Source organism: Myotis davidii, unplaced genomic scaffold (assembly GCF_000327345.1).
Source record: "Myotis davidii unplaced genomic scaffold, ASM32734v1 scaffold3270, whole genome shotgun sequence".
Taxonomy (NCBI): domain Eukaryota; kingdom Metazoa; phylum Chordata; class Mammalia; order Chiroptera; family Vespertilionidae; genus Myotis; species Myotis davidii.
This window is the reverse complement of record NW_006281915.1, coordinates 122,775-143,307: the sequence shown is the minus strand read 5'-3', so window position 1 is coordinate 143,307 and position 20,533 is coordinate 122,775. Positions and strand designations below refer to the sequence as shown.

The following is a 20,533-nucleotide window of genomic DNA, read 5'->3' as shown; positions in this document are numbered from 1 at the left end:
GCAATGGGCGGATAAGGACACATATGTAATACTTTAATCAATAAAGAAAGAAAAAACTCCCATCCATATAGGGTGTCAAGTGTTTCTAAAATGCCTTCAATTCTTTAAAAATTAAATGTTCCTCTACAATAACTTTTCAAAATGATTTAACCTGACGTGGCCACAGTCCTCTCCAGAACTCATAGACCAGGTCATCAGAGGTAAACAGACTTTCGTTTACATTGTAAAGAATCTCAGGAAGTACTTTAACTTAGACTCTTCATGCTCAGCATCTATAAGAATGTATCTCAACGTCACTGACAACAGGTGGTCAGCAACAACAAAAACCTCCCCAAATTACAATCTTTATCCAGGTATCCTGGCAGTGCACCAAAGGTGGGAAGGAATAAATGTGGTTTTTATATTGTTTCACCCATTTACTGATTGACTTTTTATATTCTAAGAGGTAGATTTATTAAAAAACCTTTTGAAGGAGACAAATCTCTTAAGAGCTTGATAAGCCCAAGGGGTTTTAGTAGCTTTTGAAAATAGTGACATTACTTACATTCAAAAGACAACATTATTCACTTCCATGGGGGTGGAGTTAATATTTACAAAACTTGGAAAAATATCTGACAACCATATCCTGCCTTAATCATTCAGAGAAACAATTTTGTTTTACACAAAGCCTCCTCGGGGACTGCGGGCACAGGCAGCGCCTTGGCAGGCGTCACCAACATGTTGGGTGTACATAAAAGTCATTTCTAAGTAACCGAAGTTCAATTCCTTTAAGTACTTAAAATGTTATTATTTTAACTTCTGCCAATGTAAACTTTTATAAAATTCACAAGCATACTTCATTTCCTTCTTAACCAGCGAACTAAAGAGGAAAACCCTAATTATTTTCTTGTTGGTTTTGGGCTCAGGAAGACACAGCATCACAGTAATTTGTTTTAATAACAGCAATGGCTGTGAGGTTACCAACACATGTTTCTACATTAAATGCCACCAGGGACTGTGCTATGTATGCTCTTCATAGCTGTTTTTCCTCTTCCTTTACTGCTGGGAAGCTTCAGAGGACCTACACCCAGCAGTTCTTGCTCCCTCTTTATAGAAGTATCTATTAATCTGTTCATGATGGGAAAACTGATAGCCAAGGTTGTTTGAAACAGGTCTAAAATGAAAGTCAACTTTAACGCCTGGGATTTGTGGCTTCTGCATTGGTACGTAAGGAATTTCTTTCCTTACTCTCTTCATCATCTCCTAGATATTTCAGATTTGGAGACTGGTTCATGCTTATATTGCTACAAGAGCAGTATCATAAAGGGAAACACGTACTCTGCAAACACAGATGTGAAGCGTGCACATATTCTGAGGATGGAAATATAAAGCAAACGGTGACAGACTTTTCAATACCCATCTTGGAATGGCCCCAATAAATTAGTTACTTTGGGAGTCTCAGTGTTCCTTCCAGTGATAATTACACTGCCAAAACGCTGGACTCCCATTTTGGAACTGCCTTCATAGCTAATTTACAAGAGACACTCTGCAATCATAGCGCCTTCTGACCTAGGCTGTCACCTACTGTACTCACCAGATGGGGACACGCACGGCTTTCAGCTGTACCTCTGAGCACCAAGATCTGCCGCTAGGAAGCGTCTCACTAATAGAGGCAGTCCATGCAACACATTCAAAAGGCGCTTTGTGCATCATTGGAAATAATTCTCCTAAGGTGACTATTTTGAAAAACAAGTCTGGAATACTCACTGGGATAAATTGGGGCACATAGGTTAAAAAAATAAACTTTTCGTCACACTTTAAAAAAATGTAAGTTCATTCACATTTCCTAAATAGAAATGAATATTCTTCTGGGTACAAAGCCACTGGGTGGCTTTGAAAACCTTTTGGAAATGCCATATTGAACTTTCCTCCCCAAGACGTCACCCGTGATAACTTCCTACATGTTCTCTCACACCGGCCACAGCTGTTTCAGGAATTAGGGAGGAGGTCTGAGCTGCCGCTGCGGGCTTTAGATTAAGAATTTCCTATGGCAGCTGTCTAAGAGAAATAGAGAGATGAGACAAGATGATTTTCCATGCATGATTCTTATCCTAGATGGGAGCGTTCCAACCAGAACTCCCCATCCCATGAAGTACCTTCATTTCATCATTTGATTTTTCAGACTCTCAACCATTTTAAAGATGTGATGTCCCTGTTAAAGTTATTTTCAAAAGTGTACTCAACCTGACCCCTCAGGGCATCATTCCCCATGCCTGCGGTGCTGCCTTCGAGTTACCTGGGTTGGGGGGAGACATGGCTGCCACCCAGTACCCCAGCTGAGGGGCAATGTACGTCCACGTCAGCTGGCTGCCTTCCTGGTGCACGAGGCCGAGGCCACTCTTCAGCCACGTTCCTGTGGGTGCAGAAAACAACTTCAGCTCTAGGCACGCTAGACTCCTATTCAAGGCTCCGCCATACGGTACAAGTCACCTTACATGTCATGTTTATAACCATTAGGGAGCCAAAAGGGCAGCTAGGGGCTGCACACAGCGTTCCTGGAGATGCTTTTCAACTCGCTTCACTTTAGTGTTTCTTTGCCTTCCTTATTAAATTCCCTCCAGCCACTTCACCAAACAGCCCTGCTTCCAAACACAGGTGATTTTAGCAGAAGCCGTTGGAGTTTAGAAGGAGAATGAAAGCAGCGCGACGGGGTTGGCAGGAGTGGGAAGCGGGGGAAATCTAGCGCGGCTACACTCTATCCTCAAACAAGTGAGTGAATTTCCTACCTGGAGTCACAGGCTGGCTCCATCAGAATTATCCTGGGAAGTTTTTTGTTTTGCTTTTTAATATATAGATTTCTTGGTCCCATCTTTGCAAATACTGCCCCAGAAAGCCCGACGTGGGTATTTCTAAAAACTTCCAGTTGGTTCTGATGCCGGGAAACACGGAGTAAGTCCAGGTCTGTGTCCTGTCTTTCAGCTGTTACTCTGACCAGTATTTAACATTAACGAGCTCCTACTATGTACTGGCTGGTCATAGCAGATGTGCTCTATATACGGTCATCCCTCAGTATATGCAGGGGATTGGTTCTAGGACCCCCACAGGTACCAAAATCCGAGGATGCACAAGTCTCTTATGTAAAATGTCATAGAACAATGCATATGGTTGGCCCTCCGCATCTGCAGACTCCCAACCGTGAAATGAAAACACGTATACTGTTTTCGATCTGTGGCTAGTTGAATCCACAAACACAAAACCCATGGAGACGAAGGGCTGACAGTACATTATCTATAATTCTCACAACAACCCTACAAAGTTGGACTTATTTTCCTTTTTGAATGAGGACCCTGAAGACAGGTGAGCTACGTAAGGCTTCGAGGACTCCCAGGGTGGGGAGCAGAGCAGGGGCACCTAGGTCGGTCTGTCCATCCAAGGCCAGTGCTCTTTCTCCCGCTCTCCCGTGCTGCCATCTCCTGTAAACCTTCCCAGAATTTGATGACTTTTTCAGTTTGTAGGTTTTCTAGCAGCAGGCTCAGTGCCCAAGGTCATCTGGCTGTCACCTGTCTCACCTGCAGAGAGCCTTACTTTGAGGACCATGATGGAAGCTGGCAGCAGGGGCAAGGGAGTGTGCCGGCCAGGCCCCCACGGCACGCAATCACTCACCCCACCCATTAGCAAAGACGACGCAGGGCTCCTGCTTTGCTTCAGTGCCCAGTGCTCCTGCCCAGCTCAGCTCACTCCTGCCATCAGCCGCCACCTCAAATGGCCACGTGCATAGCCCTGTCCACTCCAGAACTAAACGCACCAGCTGTGCACCAAATATTCTACCCTCGGGGCTCCAAATCCTTGCCTTGTCTGTGTACACATATCACTGAGGTGGCAATCGGGGATGTTTTCTTCCCCTTGAAGAAAGAAACAATAGTTGGGGCTGCTTCTAGGGCTTATCAGTTGCCATAGCAACATTCAAATGCAGCAGGCAGAAAGGTGCCTTGGTAATGCCTCCCAGCTAGCACACCTCCTCTGCTGACTGCAGATGAACAAAGAAGGTTGGAGAGGCCAGGCATCAAGTGTCAGCAAGCCCCTACAGCCTGCACCGTCTGACCCGCCCATGCAACAGGCTGAATCATGGCTCCAGACAGTTTCAAGTTATAGAAAATACAAGCTAGAAGGTTTCTAAAATGAGTATGAGGACGAGGATGCCTAATTCCAATGCTTTCGCTAAACAACATCAACCAAGAGATGATTACGCCACACACAGCATCACTTACTTCTCAGGGCTACTACGGAAACAGAGAGAACATTTGACACAGGAAGCAAAAGGGTTTCTATGTTTGGTACAAACGTTTCCCCGAAGGTAGGTAAGAGACTGCTTGCAACTGTTTCCAGTGTTCTTCCTGCCCTCCAGGGCCCCATACTGTTTAGCTCATGACACATACCACACCCCTCTCCCACACGCTCTCCCACAATAGCAAGCCTGCCAGGATCTCCGCATCAGCCAGGAAGTGGCTGCACATTCTTTGGTTTACAGTTTTCCTCAGATTAGAGTCTTGAGTCACTGCTTTTCGAATGGAGCGGATGCTGGGATAGGCTAAAGGGCCCAGAGGGAAAAAGCTGGAAGATCAGAGTCCTAACTCCTGTTTGCTCAAGGGCAAACCACCTAACTGGAACGCTACATTCTCTCTGCCTTCTAAACACAATGCAGAAAGTGGAAACACTTAAAAACACCTCCCAGTTACACTGGGGGCAAGCCAAGCGGGTGGACGCCCACACTCTACCCAGCTAACAGGCCCCCACATGCAGCCTGGAGGGCCTCTGTCCAGTGGGGGTGGTGGTGATGCTGGTGGGAGCCAGAAAGGTCAGTGACTGAGGACACACAGCTGCTTTGGGAGCAGGGAGGGAAGCTGCCACCTGGTGTGGGCAGGGAAGGCTGCTAGGTGAAGTTTGCTGAAGGTGCAGGACTGTCAGTTGGGGGATGAGGAGGGTGTGGAGCAGAGAGAAAGAGGAGGGGGTCGCATGCAATAGGGATTGCAAGATGGAGGCGCAGGGTGGGTGGGAGGGAGGAGGCTGTCGGATGGGGGCTGGAAAGAAGGTTAGTGCCTGCCTGCCAGTGGCTGGGCAGGGCTTCCAATGCCATCAGCAACAGGAGGCCACTGGGACCTGTAAGTGGAGGCCCAGCTGGTCACAGCTTTTCTCCTCATCCCCCTCCCTTCCCCTAAATCCCCTTAGTTCTTCCAGGTCCCTCATCATGCCAAGTCTGCGACTTGGCAAACAACCGTTGCTTCAACCTCACAGTCTCTCCCCCCAAAATCTGCCTATCTTTCAAGACTCAAGTCATGCCATGAGTTTTCCCGAGTTCCTCCAGCACTCAAGAACTCCGGCATCAGGGCACTCCCAGGGCACGTGTCCCAGCACCACTGATTTTCCAGAAACATGTCACCTTGCTGTCCACTCTGCAAGAGTGGGCGGGCCTTCTCCTCAGCACACAGACATGCCCCTGGTGTAGGAGCTTAACAGTGAGTGAAAGCCAGCCCTGCAAGCTCAAAGTAACACCAGGCGACCTTCTGAGAAAAGCTGGGGGTGGCCAGCAGGAAAGATCTCCTGATGAAATTGAGGTTCAGATGGAGACTCCGCCCTTTCCAACGAAAGGGAAGAGTCAGCTGAGAAGGCATTGCTCTGGGCCCACGTTTTCTGTAAAATGTACCCATATCCAGGAAATAGAGGGTAACGTTGTCTTGGGATTCAACGATTATGCTTTACTGGCAAAAGCCATTTCCAAGCGTTTTGTTTGTAGGAAGAGATAAGCTACAGGGAAATGAGTGAATGAATTGTATACCCAAAACATGCTTTTGCTGACACTGCAGGAAGAGGGCGCTCTCCCCGCATCAGAGGAGCTCCCTGTAAGCAGGCTGGGGACTCCTGCCGGAACCTTCCCTGCTGCTGCGGACAGCAGGGCACAGGCCTTTGCATAGCCTGTTTGGTTTGATGACGTTATGTGACTGCTGGACCTTTGGCCAGGGTGCTAAGTGGGGACCCTCTCATCCCCGTGGGGGCCCCAGGCACAGTTCAGAGTAGGAGAGGGACCAAGGAAAGCTCCAGCTGCGAGACCTCTGCTCTGTTTCCCCGCCCCGAAGGGCTGGATGGGGCAGCCACGGATGCTCCTTGGTCAGGACAACTGCCCAAGGGCTGTCCTGAGCGAGTGTCTCCTCTGCGGTCCCGACACAGCAGCCCAGCAGCTGCTTCCTCTGTTCACTTTGCTCCTGTGCTTCTCCTTCTCCCTGTCTGAGCTAGTCCCTCACAGCTCCTTCCCACCACTGCCTTCTGGGGGCTCGCTACCGGCTCACTCAGGGTCCCCTTCCTGGGCAAAAGCTGAGTGTCCAGGCAGGTCACCTGGTGAAGATGTGCAGGCGGGACCCTGTGCCTTCTCATGCTCTGACCCACAGGCCTGGCCTGGCTGCCACCTTCTTCATGCACAGCTGCTTCTGCAGAGCGGGGGTGGCCGACTGTTACGTGGGTTGGGAGCAGGCTGGTGGCCACAACAAGTGCCTCTCTGCTCTGTGCAAGGCTGTTGGCATGTCTGTTACTGGGACTGCATGTGTGAAGGTTATAGAGCAATCCCTTGGCATCATCAAGGAATGAAACTCTGCAATACTGAAAGTTCTAGAATGGTGGCATTCAAATAGCTTAAAAAGCATCTGAACTTTCTAATGCTGCTGCTTTTTAGTGTGTCCTTAAGCAGAATTCCACCACCACCCCCAATTATATTTTTATTGATTTCAGAGAGGAAGGAAGAGGGAGAGAGACGGAAACATCAATGAGGAGAATCATTGATTGGCTGCCTCCTGCACGCCCCCTATTGGGGATTGAGCCTGCAACCCAGGCATGTGCCCTTGACCGGCATGGAACTGGGGACCTTTCAGTGTGCAGACCGACACTCTATCCACTGAACCAAACTGGCTAGGGCTCCAGAAATTTATATAAAACAGACCAAAGATAAGCTTCTCTGCATGAAGGTGAAGACATCTCCTGAGCATGGTTTGAGAGTTATTCTTTTGTACAGTTTGGGTCTTATTTGCCAAAATTTGAAAAAGCAGTTTTATATAATTCTAGAAAGCATCATTCACTCCTCCTGCCTTATAGGATAGAATATAATTTTGATTTTTCATGATAACTCAGGGTCATGATTATGATGAACTACAATGCTAGGCCCTAAAATATTGCTGTCCTTAGGTCCCTACTGAGGAACATAGACTTGTTTGCTCCTACACCTAATACCCCCGTCCACTCCCATGTTTGTTTCCCTTCTCTCCCTCCCACTCTCCTTCCCTCCCTCCCTCCCTTCCTACTTCCCTCCCTCTCTCCTTTTTCCCTTTCTTCTTCCCTCCCCGCTCTGTGCTGTCATGAGTGTGTCTATTATCAGCTCTGCTCCCTCACCACCCACACCCGGAGTCCCACCCAGCGCAGTCTGCTACTGGGAACTAGCAGTAAACCACCTCATTAAATCACCTCTAGAAGAATGTCCGCAGGCAGTGTGTGGGGAGGACTGGGGAACAAAACCAGATATGGAAAAGCGGTATTCTGAATCCAAGTTTGGTGTTTTTCCTTAACACCACACCCGCTGATCAGTGCTGTACAAATTATCATTCTCTAGAGTGAAACCTAACACAACGGAAAGATTTAGAGATATTTTTGAGAATAAATACTTGGTTGAAAAACTGTCCTCATCTTTTGAAATTGAGTTAGGTATGTATTTGGCAAAGATCATTGTGTGTAAAACACCATGAGTTCTTAACTTGGAAGCTACATTGAACTACAATGATTACTGCACACAATAATTGACAGGCAGAAAAAACACAGCTTATGCTGGTCTATAAGACCTGAGGGTCCACCTCCAGGGGTGCCACTGTCTTGCTTGGTTCCCAAGCAGTAATGAAATCAGCTTTTATTTGCAAAACATAAAGAAAAGTGAATTCAAAATGGCCATCAAAAGGGAAAAGAACTCTAAAATATGAAAAAGAGTCCAACATGCAATGTCTAATTTGAATACCACCGACAGAGCTTAGATCTCCTGGCTTCCCCCTTGCCTGGAAGCCCTGCTAGCATAAAGCCAGGCTACCTCATCTCACCGCTTGGTAACAAGCAGAGATACCTGATATTAGGTGCACGACTAACTTTGAAAAGGAAACTAAGTGCAAATCCACACTTTACCAGGTCACAAATGGAAGTTGGCACCCTGCACAATAGCCAATGCACAGGGACCAAGTTACTACTTACATTGAGATTGTTACCATGTAAGACCTCAGAACACTTGGAAGGTAAAAAAAAATAGTCCAGCACAAAACTGGCCACATGGCTGATGTCCCCAACATAAGATAATCCTGCGTGTGAATTCCAGCTTTGCCATCTTCTGGCTGTGTGAACGGAGGAGTTGCCCAGGATGGCACAGCAGAGGAACTGAAGGTCCTGGGTGATGCCATGAGGGAAGGGAGCAGTCCTGGCACCTTTGGCTTCACATCTCTTTTGCCAGGCAGAAAATGAACATGCTCATGGTCTAAGCGCTGCAGCTGGGTGTTCTACTTCCTGCAGCTAACATACTCCAACTGATATGCTTTTTCTGAAAGAGGCTGCAGTGAGTTCTACTAGATCTGTAAGCTGGGACACATGGGGAAATTCCACACCCATTCAGAAAACCCATCTCAAAGAAGTTACCTGGATCAAAAGGTATATTTTGATCCTGAATATTCACACTGAAATATAGCCATTTTTACTCCTTCATGTAAATATCACCGCGAACTATTTGGCAACATTTATGGAGAGAGGCGAGACATATATGCGTGACATAGGCATGAACTCAGACAGTACAACCCATGGTTGTCTTGCCTCTCAGCTGCTGACGATGGCCAGTAACCCTTGGGCTGTGGTGACTACTGCTGAGTAGTCAGCATGACATGGGCATTAGCTGGCTTGAGGAACACTCTTAAGAGATATGCACCTCTCAGATCCTTATTATTATTATTATTATTATTACTAGAGGCCCGGTGCACAAATTTGTGCATGGGTGGGGGCCGATCAGGCCAGGCTGGCTGGGAGAAGGGGCCGCGGGCAGTTGGCTGGCCGGCCCGCCCCTGATCGGGGTGGGGGGACCAATCAAGGCTGGGGCCAGCCAGGACGAGGGGCTGTGGGTGGTTGGCCAGCAGGCTCTGGCCCCAAGTTGAACTCCTGGTTGAGGGGACAATTTTCATATTAGCCTTTTACTATATAGGACTAGAGGCCTGGTGCATGAAATTCATGCAGGGGGTGGGGAGGGGGGTCCCTCAGCCTGGCCTGCACCCTCTCCAATCTGGGATCTCTCTTGCAATCTAGGACCACTACCTCCTAACTGCTCACCTGCCTGCCTGCCTGATCGCCTCTAACTGCTCTCCCCTACTGGCCTGATCGCCCTTAACCACCTCTGCCTCAGCCCTTGCCACCGTGGCTTTGTCCGGAAGGACATCTGGTCTAATTAGCATATTACCCTTTTATTAGTATAGATTACTACTATTATTGCTAATTTTAGTCACAGGGCCGCTCCGGATCCCTGAATATGCATAATTCCTCTAGAAACTAGATGCCTTACTTTTCTGGTTTTCATCTGTATTATCTTAAGCTATAACCTTTATCATACTTTTCTACCAGATGTACATATAGAATATCAAGGTCCAAGTCTATTTTATGTTGCCTTAACAAAACTGGGACAAGATCGCTCAATAAAATCAGAATATAAGAATCCATCCCCTTCATCAGCGTAGCAGAAATGGTGTCACTTTCTACTTTTATGATATTGTGGAGTAGCCTTCTTTTTTCCCAAATTAAAGTTTATGTTTTTGAGTGGCTATATTTCCTTCTTTAGAATTATTTTCCAATGAAATCTGTGAGGAAGAAACATTCCTTGTTAATTACATAGCAAAGCATTTACCTGGTGGTCAATTATCTAATCTTTCTTGTTGAAAGCAATCAAACTGGAGAGTAAAAGTTATATACAGATAGCTGGATTCTTATAGCTTCGGGCAAGTACATTTTGGGACTGGTTTAAACAAGAATAACATTAAGGGAAACTTGCTATAACCAACATCCTTCTGTTCAAAGCATAAAAATCACAGATATGTTGAATTCTTAGACATTAAAACAAGAAAGGAATCAGTATTCAGCTACAACATATTCTCTGGTATTTTTAGGATAATTTTTAAAAACAGATTCTCACAGCCCTAAAACTGCTTTGGCTCAGTGGATAGAGCGTCAGCCTGCGGACTGAGGGGTCCCGGGTTTGATTCCTGTCAAGGGCATGTACCGTGGTTGTGGGCACATCCCCAGTAGGGAGTGTGCAGGAGGCAGCTGATCGATATTTCTCTCTATCCCTCTCCCTTCCTCTCTGTAAAAAAATCAATAAAATATATTAAAAACAAACAAACAGAAAAACAGATTCTTACAAAATAAATGTAATCTAAGCATCTGATTCTTCCCTTTGTGCATTCCTCGCCACCCCCTCCCGCCACCCTTTAAGCTTTAGTTGAGTTATCAGAAGACTTACTGAAACAAGTTTTAGGGGAGAGCAGTAATGGGAAACCATAAAGATTCTGGCAGAGTTATAGAAAGCTTATGCCTTAAATAGGTAGCCAAAAGTAGTAGAATACACAATAGCATTAATAAAATTTAATGAGAGAATTTTGAATTTACAGTAGATATACATAAATATTCAAGAAAGTAGTTCATCAGACTATAGGCTAATAGGCCCATATGGAGAGAAATTTTGTTCATTACCCAGTAAATCCAATATTCATCTTGTAATTAAACCTCAGAAAGGATCAGATGGGTTAGTAGAACAGAATTCCAGGAGGCACAGCCACTGATTACCAGCATTTAAAAACTTGCTCAAAATGAGGGAGAGTGTGCCCTAGCTGGTTGCTCGGTGGTTAGAGCATCGGTCCTCGGATGAAAGGTTGCAGGTTCAATTCCATGTCAAGGGAAGGTATCTCAGCTCCAGGTTTGATTCTCACCCCTATTAGGCATGTGCAGGAGGCAACCAATTCATGTGTCTTTCTCACATCGATGATTCTCTCTCTCTCTCTCTCTCTCTCTCTCTCTCTCTCTCTCTCTCTCCCCCTCTTCCACTCTCTCAATTAAAAAAATAAATTGAAAAAATATCTTCAGGTGAGTATTGAAAAAGGAAACAGGGATAGTGCAAAAGAGAAATTTACAGGCATCTGAACAAATGTGATAAGATGCTCTAAACCAGTGCTTTGGTTACAACGCCAATCTGGTTAAAATGCAGATTGTCACCCTGGCCGGTGTGGCTAAGTTGGTTGGAGTGTCGTTCAATACACCAAACATTTTGGGGTTTGATTGCCCATTCAGGGCACATACCTAGGTTGCCATTCGATCCCTGGTCAGGGTGCATATGGGAGGCAACCAATCGATGTCTCTCTCTCCCCCTCCCCCCGTACTTCCCCTCCCTCTCTCCCCCACTTTCTCTCTTGAAAAACAAAAACAAAAACAAACAATAAAAAAAAAAAACTAAAAAAAAAGAAAAAGGTGTTCAGGGGGTCTGGAGTAGAGTAGGAGATTCTGCAGTTCTAAGAGACTCCCCATCGGCAGACCACACTTTGAGCAGCAAAGCTTTCATTTATTTGCACTTTTCTGGGTGTGGTGATTCTTTCAGAAACCCTATGGCTAGTGTATCAACTGGGCAACCAGTGCTTGAAGCAACTTTAGAAATATTTCTAATATTTTAAGAAATAATCTAGTCACTTGTCAGACAATAGGCCAGGAGTTGGCAAACCAGATACTGCAGGTCTTCGAATAATGTCATTTGGCTATAACGTTGATGATGAGATAGATGCATTGGGAACTTAACTCTTGTTCATGTCAACAAGCTGATGGTACAATTGGTTGCTTAAAGTTGCAGTTTCCAAGAACCTACCGAGGACGAGGACGATGTTATGTGAGGACTTACTGCACCTCCAGATGCTGTTGTGCCCTAAGGGGCAGGGCTGCTTAGTGAACTGGCTGTGTGGTGTGTGGCCAGACTGGTTCTAACCTTAACACCTTTGTGTTGACAGGTTTTTTTTTGTGTGTTTTTTTTTGCCCAGGACATTTCTGTGTTAGGCTCCTACTTTAGGCCCTCAGGGACCTCAGCTCCAACATCACCTCTCCCAAGGGTCTGCCCACCCAGGCGTTCCCCCTGACATCACTCTGCTTCACTGCCTCACAGCACTCATGCATCTAAAGTAAACTGTTCCCCTGTCTCTATTTAGAACAAAAGCTTCATAATTACAGGGACCTTCCCTGGCTTGTTTTGTCATTGCTTTATCCCAAGAGCCTAGAACAGAGACATGCCTGACACAGAGAGGATATTCAATAAATATTTGCTGAATTGCTCGATTTTACTAAAAAAGAGAAGCCAAGAATAGAAGTCCATGGCAAATCTTTCAACTTTTAAATGTTGGCAGGAAATTAAAATACAACAAACAAAAATGTCCCCAAATCAACCATGTGGGCCAAAAGGAACACATCTGGGAATGGGCTGTTGTTTGGTGCTCCCAGATTTAGTCCATTATTCTAGTAAGACACCTTAAGTCTTGGCACAGAGGCAAGAATGCACAAAAGCCTGACCTACTAGAGAAGGAAAGGGAGTTGAATTCTGAAGGAAAAACCTGGTTTGAGCCTCCCCTTCTCTGCTCCCTACATTCCGATCCATGTGTGCAAACAAGCACCTCACTGGGCTGAGCTTCAGCTTCTTTCTCATTCATAAAGACTGTGTCCCCTGCTTCCCGGGCTGTGTTGCAAACAGTGATGAAAACTGTTGTTTGATGGTAACACCTGTTTTGCTAATGGATAAGCTCAGCTTCGAATGAGGCATTAAAAAAAAAATGCTCCCCCCCCCCCATCCCCGCAAAATGATCCCATCCACACCCCCTTCAATTCAGACACACTTCAGACACATTTGAAATGGCTGGGTCACAACATACTACATACCATGTGATATATTACAGAGCAAGTAAGGATGCTTGTGTGGAGATCTAGCATGAAGCTCTCTCTGCAGGCTGGGTGTGTAATGTGTGTGCTCTGTGCATACGTGTGCATGTGTGTGATCCATGGGGAGGGGTGATTCAGGGAGGAGGCAAAAAGCAGCAAGATATTAAGAATTAAACATGCCTGGCAATGTGCTGAGTGCAGTCTTACATGTCCTTGAGAGGTAGGTACTCTATGTCTTGTGTCTGAGGCTAGAAACATGAGGGGCAGAGAAGTCACTGATTTGCCCAAGGATAGGCCCTCCCCTAATATTGGCAGAACTCAAGGCAAGGGTAACATGAAGGTCCACATACAATATATAAATATTTAAGTTATAAAGCAAGGGATCACATTGCTAAGTAAATGTGTTGCTTCCTCCCATAAACTTACAGTAACCTAAAGGCCAGGGTCCAGTGTAGAATTCTGAGATTCCTTGAGTGTGTGCGAAAGGGGACTTAGCTTGTGACCTACCCCTTCTCGTGCGTCCAAACTAATTTCCCAGCCAGCAGCCACCCCTTCCCAATGTGTCTGGCCTGGGGGTGCACACAGCATGTGTATATGAGCAGACAAGCCCGCCCCTGGGAGATGGACCTGGGAGAGAGCCTGTAAGCCAGGAATTCTGGGTACCAGGAGGGTGCTCTAGAAAGGGAAGCTCAGCTTCCAGGCAGCCACATCCCTTCGGCTCAGTGGACATTTTATCCTACGGGGAAAGGGTGCAGCTAGATGAGGACCAGCACGAGGCCCTCTAAAGTGGGGGGCTTAGATGGGCGTCTCCTTGTTCTGTCCAGATAGCAGAGCTACTAAGAGGTAAAATTTTATTCCAAAATACTTCTCTAAAAGGTTTTCCTTGTGATGTATATTTTTGCAAAATTAAATCTTAAGTGTTGATGAAACTTGACCTAAAGGAGGTACCTGGCCAGGACTATCTTTCATACCAAAGATTTCTAGACCTGATTAACATACAAGACTAGTTTTAAAAGAAAAAAAAATTGCCATTCAATGTGTTGACCTTATTTAAAAAATCATAATGTGCCAGGGCTGGTGTGGGTCAGTGGTTGAGCACTGACCTATGAACCAGGAGGTCACAGTTCAATCTCCAGTCAGTGGCATGCAAGAGGCAGCCCATCAATGATTCTCATCATTGATGCTTCTATCACTCTCTCCCTCTCTCCCTTCCTCTCTGAAATCAATAAAAAAATATTTTAAAAAATCATAATGTGTTACATATGTCCTAATATAAAAGAGCTTATAGCTCATACAAAAGTATAAAACCAAAACAAATTTGTAAAAAAATAGAAACAGGCTGTAAAGTTGCAAAATAAAATTCCAATTAGAAACATCCATATACTGTAGTACCTGATGACATGTTACTGAAGGGAACTTGTCACCTGCAACATAAACATGGACATGGATGGCCAGGTGAGGTTTCTTTTGAGCTTGGTGTACCCATGATTCCATTTTCCTACCCCTGTTCTATAGGTGAACTTACCGTGACATTTTCCTCTTTTAACATACTTTGATTTTGTTTTTCGTTAATATGGTGGGGCTCTGTCCTTCATGCATGACCTATCACTGTTAAGTTCTCATTAGTCCTATTCCATCAAATCGTCTATTCATAAGTGCAAATAAGGCAATACAAGTATCTGATGGTTTCAAATTCTGTATTGAGAGGGTGGGGGGAATGGGAAAGGAGCAAAGTGGTCAAAAGAAACAAACTTCCAGTTATAAGGTAAGTAAGTACTAGGATGTAATGTACAGCACAATGACTCTAGTTAACACTGCTGCACGGTGTATGAACGTTGTTAAGACAGAAGGTCCTTAGCCAAAGAACACATATGCATAGCCCATAGACACAGACAACAGTGTGGTGATGTCCAGAGGGAAGGGGGGGCAATGGGGTATCTGTAATAGTGTCAACAATAAAAATAAAGAAGGGAAGAGAAGGTCCTAAGTGTTTTTCTCACAAGAAAAAATTTTCTTCTTCTTCTTTTGTATCTATATGAGATGATGGATATTAACTAAAGCCACTGTGTTAATCATTTCACAATACATGTTAAGTCCAATCATGCTGTACATCTCGAACTTACACAGTGCTGTATGTCAAATAGGGTTTCAAAACAAAAAGGGCCCTGAGCCACAACTATAATATAGCAAATGTGAAGGTTTATTCTCTAAAAATTCTCATGTGGTGGTGGTGGGGTGCGGCTATAAACACAAAAAGCTTGACAATTCTTAGGAATGGACTGACATTACAAGATTATTTTTTGAGTTGCTAAGCAACATCGGAAAACAAATGTCCATGTTCTGAGATCACTCTGCATTCATCCTCCCCACGGGCAGCACGTGTGTTCCCCGCCTCCCTCCACTCTTCTTGGACAACAGGGGCGGAACATCGCAACTGTGATTCTAATGGTCCGTTGTTGTGGCAAAAAGATACACTCTGTGTCTCAAAAATAAATCACGATTTGTGGCCACCTGACAGCCAAGATCTCAGGCAAGCTGATGTTTTCACTGGATTGTCATCATTTACACCCAAATCAAGTCCTATGCCCTCTGTGTTCTTTTCTGTTATATCACTTCAATCAGTTTTCTTTGCATGTCAACTACCTTTTCCCCTCCTACATTTCTATTAGGAGCCTGATTCGCTTTTATGAGCAATTTTCACATCTGGGGAAAAGTAGAGACTTTTCATGCGAGTGATTTCTTTGTTTCTAAGACAGAGCCTTCACTGCAAGGAGACCTAATTCAGACCATCCTTCTTAAGGCTGCACTGACATTATACTTAGGCAAGTCTGCTTCCTTCTTTGTTAAAATCCTTACCTGTCAAGTCTCTTCTTTTTGAAAAAATTAAAGATGAGGCATCTGGTTCTAAAATTAATATCAAACATGTAAATACATGCTTAATATTACAGAAATGAACTCCTTCTTTTGTTCTAACTTTTGCCCACCCAATATAACATAGTTCATCCTTGTAACTCAATCACTGCACCTCAGTATTGCAGGATGTCTGTTCCCTTCCATCTGGACACGTGGCTCATGATATATAGAGAAAAAGATAAGCCACCAATAATTTTCTTAAAGTTAAAAACATAATTTAGTGCTTTAAGAACTTGAGCCCCTTCCTCCCTCCAAAAAACAATAAAGTGGAACAAAATCTTAGATCTATAGTTGAACTCAAGCTCCACCTCCAAGGGCAGGCGGGCCAATACTTACCTAAAAGGACTAGTTCAATGAGCCCAGCATCAGCAACAATATCCACCATCTGAAGCAGAGACAAATCCACGACAGGCCAATTATGAGTGGGTATCCCTAGCGCCTGATACATATGCGCCATATGTGATAAGATGCTGGTTCAGTAACCACCATTTCTATAGCAACCCACACACACTCTGCAGGCTGTGTTTCAGGAAGGCAGTTAAAACTGGATTCTACAATGCAACTTCACTTAGAACACGCTTTGATTTCTGTCATCTCATTAGAATTAGAGTATTCAAATACGTTAGCATTAAATGGCAGAAACTTGTCACATAAATAATTGTAATTCTTGATTTCGCTGCCACTCAATGTCTGCTGGTCACTTTAAATGCGAACCACTGACCTGATTTGCTTGTACATAAGGGACCATTCCCCAGGGCAACAAGTCAGATCACAGTCTGACAACTCGGGCAGCCATCTGCTGTCCCAATTGCAGGCGAGAGAGTAAATACTTAGGAAAGCAAGCTGAAATATCAGCTCTTACTGCCCAGAAAGCCTCAGCGAAGACGCGTTCACCATGACCAACAGAACTTCATTTGGGCCAATCTGGTCCCCTGCACAGTATTGATTAGAAGGTGTGTAGATCCCGGCCCCTCAGACACATCTTGACAACATGGACACAGGCACAGGCATTGTACCACTTTCCAAAGGAGAGAGTACCAGTAGAAGATGATAAATTAAAAGACACCAGCTAATTCCTCAGAGGAAAAGCCTTAGACTCTTGCACTATAAATCAAGGGACATTTTAACATGATGGTTTCAGTACTGCATGTAAATGCAGCAAAAATTTCAATTCTAGTTTAAGCAAGTTGCACTTAAAAAAATCATTTTTCCTAGCGGCACACATAAAAATTAGCTAACTCATATTGTTGTAATATATTAGATAGAACCCAGCTTTATGTTCTAAGAGTGTTAATCTATTAGGTTTCCCTCCAATAAACATGGGGGTTGAAATATGGAGATGCTAAATTTTATAATGGGAAATTCTCTGCTTGTTGCAAAAGAAAAACAAGACAACAGTAGCCATTAAAAAAAAAAAAAAGACAACCACATCAACAGTAATGTCAAATACTGACTCTATTCTAAAGGGCGTCTGGAAGGAGCACCCCTAGGTTTCTCTCCTAAGAGTAAATGTTCAGTCCTGGCTGGTGTTTCTCAGTGGTTAGAGCATCGCCTCGAGCACCAAATAAAGGGTCTCAGGTTCGATTCCCAGTCAAAGGCATGTGCCTGGGTTCCAGGTTTGATCCCTGGCCCGGGTCAGGGCTCGTGGGGGAGGCAGCCAATCAATGTGTGTTTTTCACATTGATGGTTTCTCTCTCTCTCTCTCTCTCTCTCTCTCTTCCCCCCCCCCTTCCACTCTTTCTAAAAAGCAATGGAAAAATGTCAAGCGAGGATTAAAAAAAAAAAGGAGTAAATGTTCATTTATCTAGCAACCATGAATTGAAGTATTTCAGTTAGTGTTTAAGTGTGAATTTATTTTTCAAACGGAAGTCCCAGGGAACTAGAAAATAATTTCATCTTTCTTTATAGAGTTTGAAATCTTGCCCTATAAAGAAGGTGTTATCACCCTGAGTATCATTAATCACTCTCAGCAAAATGCTGGAGGGTTACCTGGATAACAAAGCAGGAACGATGACTGAATCAGGGACCCAGTTTAGCCCTAGAGAGTGTAGAGTATATCTGCATTCTTATACTGGAATGGTAAGAGCTTCTTTGTTGAATGCATTTTAGATCAGGGATCACAAAATTTTCTGTAATAGGCCAGACAGTAAATATTTTCAATTTGTGGGAATATACAGTCTGTCACAACCGCTCAACTCCATGGATGTAGTGAGAAAGCACTCATATAGCCCAAATGCAAATGAATGGGCATGGTTGTGTTCCAATGTCTTATTCTGCTCAGGCTGCTATAAAAAAGTACCATCGAAACTGGCTTATAAACAACAGAAATTCATTTCTCACACTTCTGGAAGCCCAAGGTCAAGGTGCCATCAGATTTCGTGTCCGGCGAGGACCTACTTCTTGGTTCATGGATGACAGATAGAAACCTTCTCCCTGCATCCTCATGATGAAAGGGGCCAGAAATCTCTCTGGGGACCCTTTTATGAGGGCACTAATCCCATTCATGGGAGCGGTAACCTTACGACTTCATCACCCCCCAAAGGTTTCACATTGGGAGTAAGGTTTCAACATATGAATTTTGTGGGGGGTGGGGGGCTACAAAATTCAGTCCATAGCACCCAATAAAGCTTTATTTAGGTAAGCTTACATTTGAATTTTATATAATTCCCATGTGTCATGAGATACTATTTTCCTTTGGATTCTTTCTTATACCATTTAAAAATGTAAAAACCACTCTTAGCTCATGGGCCAAGTTTGCTGATACTTATCTAGGTGGAAAAATTTTAATGGATTCACAGATTGCTATATCTGGCTGGTAAGCACTTTGGAATTGTAATGACTTACATTTACCTCGAAAGTAAATAATTTAAAGTGTTAAATTGGTTTGAAGTGATTAGCATACTTGAATTAATCATAAGTAGCAGTTAATCATTAAATAGTGTTATATGCAGAAGATGTATTCCTATTTTTTTTCCTGATCTGATAATATTGCCTTGGAACTTTTTATTTAATTGAAATAATTTAATTTATACTTAAATGATATTATTGATGAAATGTAATAATAGTAAAAAAAGCCTTATGAAATATGTAGGCTTCTATTGAATTTAGTAAGTTAATCAACATATGGTTTCTTTGAAATGTCCTTCCAATCTTACAGTTTTCAGAAAACACATTTTAATGCATTTGATTATTTTTGAATGACTGTCCAAATGTTGGCTTTTTCTTTGCATACAATCTGTTATAGCCAGAAATTTGGCAGTTAAAATTTTTGAAGTAGATGCTAAGTCAAAAAGACCATTTAAATGGAAACAGATCAACTACACAATGAAGATTCCCAATGAAAAAAGGTTCAGTGCCATGAGGATTACTTCCAGAGAGGAAATACTAAATCGGGTCACTTCAGAGGCTTCACTGATTTTTACTTTGTGTTAGTTTTCTATTGTTGCTGTAATAATTACCACAAATTAAGTCTCTTATAGGTCCAGAGGTCAGAAGTCCAGCTCTGTCCAGACGCTGTGAAAGGAGAATCTGGTTCCTTGCCTTTTTCAGTGTCTCGTGGCTGCCTATACCCTGAAATTGTGGCCACTTTTCCATTTTCAAAGTGCACCACTCCAGTTTCTGCATCACTGCCATTTCACTGTCACATCACCATGTCATCTCCCCTGATTCTGACCTCCGACCCCTGCATCCATCCGAAGGACCACTGTGATCACAGCGGGCCGGATTGCATAATCCAGGAGAATGTCCTCATCCTAAGCCTGCTCACTTAATCACACCTGTACAGTCCCTTTTCCATGTAATGTTCACAGGGTCCCAAGCATGATGACACAGAGATATCTGAGAGGCCATTATTCAGCCTGCCACACATATAACATTTTTTAAAAATAAATTTTCATTATTTGTGAGCTGTATACAAAACTAATGTGAGCAAGGATGTTGCTTCTATAGACCTGTGCCATATTGTTATGACATGTATGTGTGTAAATCCCTAGAGAAAACTTCATTGTATAGTTGATCCTGAAACAATGCAGGGGTAAGGGACCCTGATCCCCTGTACAGTCAAAAATGCTTGTATAACTTTTAAAAATACGCTTTATTGATTTTTTTAAAGAGAGAGGAAGGGGAAGGAGAAAGAGAGAGAAACATCGATGTGAGAGAGACATCCATAGGCTGCCTCCCATATGCATCTTGACTGGGAACTGAAACCACAACTTGGTCATGTGCTCTGACCGGGAATCAAACCAGCAGCCTTTCGGTGCACGGGATGCTCAACTAACTGAGCCACACCAACCAGGGTACTTGTATAACTTTTGTCTCTCCTGCAACTTAGTTGTCCTTTGCATCTGCAGGGGGATTGGTTCCAGGACACCCCCATGGTTACAAAAGTTCTCAGACACTCAAGTCCCTTATATAAAACTAGAGGCCCGGTGCACAAAAATTTGTGCACTCAGGAGGGAGGGGGGGCGTCCCTCAGCCCGACCTGTGCCCTCTCGCAGTCTGGGACCCCTCAGGGGATGACCACCTGCTGGCTTAGGCCCGCTCCCTGGGGGACTGGGCCTAAGATGGAAATCAGACATCCCTCTGGCAGCACGACAGCCCTCAGGGGATGTCCACTTGCCAGTGGGGAGCAGGA

General features: G+C 44.2%; 1 protein-coding gene across 1 annotated transcript in view; it reads right to left on the bottom strand.

Moving 5' to 3' along the window:
* Positions 1-20,533, bottom strand: part of FAM171A1 (family with sequence similarity 171 member A1) — an 87,964-nt gene that overhangs the window by 4,433 nt on the left and 62,998 nt on the right. The window contains exon 7 of the mRNA XM_006752621.2: positions 2,276-2,392. Within this exon, the coding sequence (XP_006752684.1) occupies positions 2,276-2,392 (117 nt within the window). The remainder of the gene's footprint in view (positions 1-2,275; positions 2,393-20,533) is intronic.